The sequence below is a fragment of the Lipotes vexillifer genome, unplaced genomic scaffold (assembly GCF_000442215.2).
Source record: "Lipotes vexillifer unplaced genomic scaffold, Lipotes_vexillifer_v1.1 scaffold962, whole genome shotgun sequence".
NCBI classification, from domain to species: Eukaryota; Metazoa; Chordata; class Mammalia; order Artiodactyla; family Lipotidae; genus Lipotes; species Lipotes vexillifer.
This window is the reverse complement of record NW_006788568.1, coordinates 176,791-180,653: the sequence shown is the minus strand read 5'-3', so window position 1 is coordinate 180,653 and position 3,863 is coordinate 176,791. Positions and strand designations below refer to the sequence as shown.

The following is a 3,863-nucleotide window of genomic DNA, read 5'->3' as shown; positions in this document are numbered from 1 at the left end:
CCAAAAAAAAAAAAAAAAAAAGAAAAAAAAAAGAAATTAGCTGGGTACACAGTTCGGATTCAAATGCTTACTTAATACTTAGTGATAGAAAAGAAGGGTGCTCAAGATTATCTGCATTTGTAAGACATTCATCTAGGGTTAAAGAATTGGTTCATGGCATAAAGATACTGAATTCTGAACTAGTATCATGACCAATGTTATTCAAAAAATAAAAACCAAAAAACTAAGGATACTCATATTACCCCAAAGCTTCTATTTCTCAGGATTCAAGTCTCTTAATAAATCATATTTTGGAAGTTTAACATGTTAAACTTGTTAAGCCCAATTCAGTTACATAATAAGAAGTTACTCGGTTATTCTGACTGAACACTGCCCTAAAGAATGACTCCTTAGAAGTTAAACCCTGGGGATTTTAAAAGGCAGAAATATAGCCTAGTTAAAAAAAAAAAAAAAGCTAGGTGGAAAAAAACTCTATAATACATTTGTATACTAAAAGGCAGCCAAGAACAGTATGAAAAGATATTATCAAACCCCAGGGTAGAAAAATTATCAACTACTGCTTTTCTGACAGAAGAAAACTTCTACAGCAGAGTACCGTGCATATTGCACTATAGTAATCAATAAAATAAACTCAAACAGTAAAACAAAGGCAAATTATTAATAGGCAATAATTCTGAAAATAAAAAGTAAACCTTAAGAAAAAGGTAAAACAAGGCCCTTTATTAGGTAAACTTACTACTTTTGCTAATGCTGATACACCTATCCTTATCCATATCGATACCAATAGTTTACTGAAGGAAAATACCAACCTTTGTGTTGGCTGCAATCCAATTAGAGGTTTCACTGTCATCATCACACTTTTTAATCCACTTCTTCAACCACTGTTTGAAAACAGGAACCGTTTTCAGTACAACAGAAGACTCAAGGATAGCAAATTACATCAACACTTAAATACAGTCAAGCTTAAATGTAAAAACCAAAGGATAAGACTATCACTGGGTTTACTACCTTTTAAACCAAGAAACCCTGTTGATTCTCATATCCAGTCCAGGTACATAAAAAATCAACCAAAGGAGAACTTTCTCTGGCTGAAGCTAAGTGGGGAACCTAGAGCTCAAGGAGAGGCCCAGCTGCAAGGTGTGTCATTCCCCTTAGCTAATTACAAAGCCTTCCAAGGGAGATGCCTTAACCCTCATTATCTTGATAATAATCAGGAGATGACTTTATTCCTAAGGAATGTTCCCTGAATACTTGCAAAGATCACCTGAAATAAAAAGGGCAAAATACTATCTTCTATTTACTAATGAATAAATAACAAACTTGTGGGCTGTGGCTTTCAGTCATTAAGTCTTAGAAGTACTCTACTACCTTATTTAAAAATGAAAATGCCAGGCAAACTTACCTTACATTTAACAGGGTCATGCCAATTTTCTCCACAGTTAAAGCTGTTAAGTGACACAAGAGTTAAAAGAATTAAGTCCTACCTACTGTAAGTAAAGTAAACAAACAAACAACTTCATGCTTTACAGTTCCTCAATACTTTCACCAGTTTCTAGTGACTGCAAAATACAAGGACAGGAACCATGCCTATTTTATTCTACAGTAAATTATTTAGCATTTAGTACTGGGATCAACACATATTTGGGTGTCTGTGTGTGAAATGAGGAATGACTTGTAAGCATGAAGACATTCGATGATGACAATTTCATAATAGATGACTATTTAAATAGCTACCAAACTGTAAAGACAATAAAATCAGTATACTTAGATTTGTATTTTTCTGATAGTTTTTAATATGTATAATTCCTTGCTGCAACCATTATCTAACTGAAACCAAAATGAAATCATGTTCAATAATTTGAACTTAAATTTCAACCAACACTTGCCATAGGCATATATTAAATATTTTATTTAACACTCCAAATGAAGAGTTAAAGAATGACTTTGTAGGGTAATTCTATACTTTAGTACTAATACACAGTAAGCAATATGTGGGAAGCAAACAAGTCATATCTCTGCATGATCCAAACAAATGAACCTCAGCCAGTAGAGATAAATTGTACCGAACAAGGTATAAAGCAAAAGACTATGTCTACATATTCTCTAAGACTATATTAATTGCTAATCCCTTTCTGTTTTCTAGGCACATGGTATATACATTTGTTTAAAAAGTATACATTAAGAATAAACACAAATGCTTGTGAAAAAGTAACCATGGTATGGCTGATTAATTAGCTAATCAAGTAATTTGGGAATGCCAAAAATCCCTTGCAAATGAGAAGAATAAAGTGCTACATCCGTTTAAATGAAGTCAGGATAATGGTACTTCTGGAGATGAACATGGGGAATGGAATGGAGAAGGGAACATCAAGAAGCTTCAAATGGGGCTTCCCTGGTGGCGCAGTGGTTGAGAGTCCGCCTGCCAATGCAGGGGACACGGGTTCGTGCCCCGGTCCGGGAAGATCCCACATGGCGCAGAGTGGCTGGGCCCGTGAGCCATGGCCGCTGAGCCTGCGTGTCCGGAGCCTGTGCTCCGCAACGAGAGAGGCCACAACAGTGAGAGGCCCGCGTACCACAAAAAAAAAAAAAGAAGCTTCAAATGTATCTGTCAGCTTTTATTTCTAGACAAAAACAAACAAAATATTGATTCTGATTAAGCTGGGTTGTAACTATGTAAGTACTCGTTGTTGTTCTCTACACTTAAGTCTGTATTTGAAATATTTCATACAAAAAGTATATTTGAAACTAGGTAAGGAATCACTCTACCCTCCTCTGTCTACAGGGTAAACTCTGAAACAATAACGCATATTTCATCTTTACCAAAATAGCATGTATTTTACATAAATTTAATCTCTATGAGTTTACCTACTCTTTTTGGAAATATTTAGTATTAATGATGTATATGTCTAACTCTATAGATGTTTGGAGAAAAAAAAGAATGATACAGAATACCAATAAAATGTTTATTTGTTAGTTACAGAGCCCCCTGGCTTGACTGGCTTCTCATTCCTAAAAGATCCATAAGGGAATGGAAGATCATCTTAACTCTCTAATACGTGATATTGGAAATTCCCTGCTAAACTGAACCTAAAATTCAAAGGCTAAAGAGTATGCTATAGCACTCCCAGGAATCCAGGTTACCAAGAAAGCTGTGGCCAGGGGCCCCATAGAAGAACTCTTAGTTAAAGAAAGCACATCTATCAACCAAGTTTTATCTTTCCAAATTTTCTGCATATTTTTAGGAGTAAGATTAAACTTGTCAGAATAAAGGAAATTAAAAACAAAACAAGGCCTTCCCTGGTGGCGCAGTGGTTGAGAGTCCGCCTGCCGATGCAGGGGACACGGGTTCGTGCCCCGGTCTGGGAAGATCCCACATGCCGCGGAGCCGCTGGGCCCGTGAGCCATGGCCGCTAAGCCTGCACGTCCGGAGCCACAACAGTGAGAGGCCCGCATACCACAAAAAATAAATAAATAAATAAATAAATAATAAAAACAAAACAAAACACCTAACTGTGTATTTTATTTCCTAAGAGAGAACTTGAAAACAGATCAAGAGCCATAAGGGAACCAAACATAATTTGACAAAATAAGCAGTCAATCAGAAATGAGAAGAACTTTTAAAATTTACAATAAATAATGTAATAATAAATATAAAATGGATAAACTTGGAAAAAAAGAAATGAGAAGAACTGAGTTTTTGTCCCAGATCTTTAAATTTGCTGCCATATACGTTCCAGTGGAGCACACAAGAGAATGTGATTACAGCTGCATTTTTTTTCCCATAAGAAAATAAATCCAAAAGTTAGAGCAACAAAGAGCAAAAACTAACTTAAGATGTGACTTTTTTTTTTTTTTTTTTTTTT

General features: G+C 35.4%; 1 protein-coding gene across 1 annotated transcript in view; it reads right to left on the bottom strand.

Moving 5' to 3' along the window:
* Positions 1-3,863, bottom strand: part of ARIH1 (ariadne RBR E3 ubiquitin protein ligase 1) — a 122,663-nt gene that overhangs the window by 16,777 nt on the left and 102,023 nt on the right. The window contains exons 8-9 of the mRNA XM_007461670.1: positions 1,403-1,445; positions 810-881 (exon numbers count right to left, since the gene is read on the bottom strand). Of these exons, the coding sequence (XP_007461732.1) occupies positions 810-881; positions 1,403-1,445 (115 nt within the window). The remainder of the gene's footprint in view (positions 1-809; positions 882-1,402; positions 1,446-3,863) is intronic.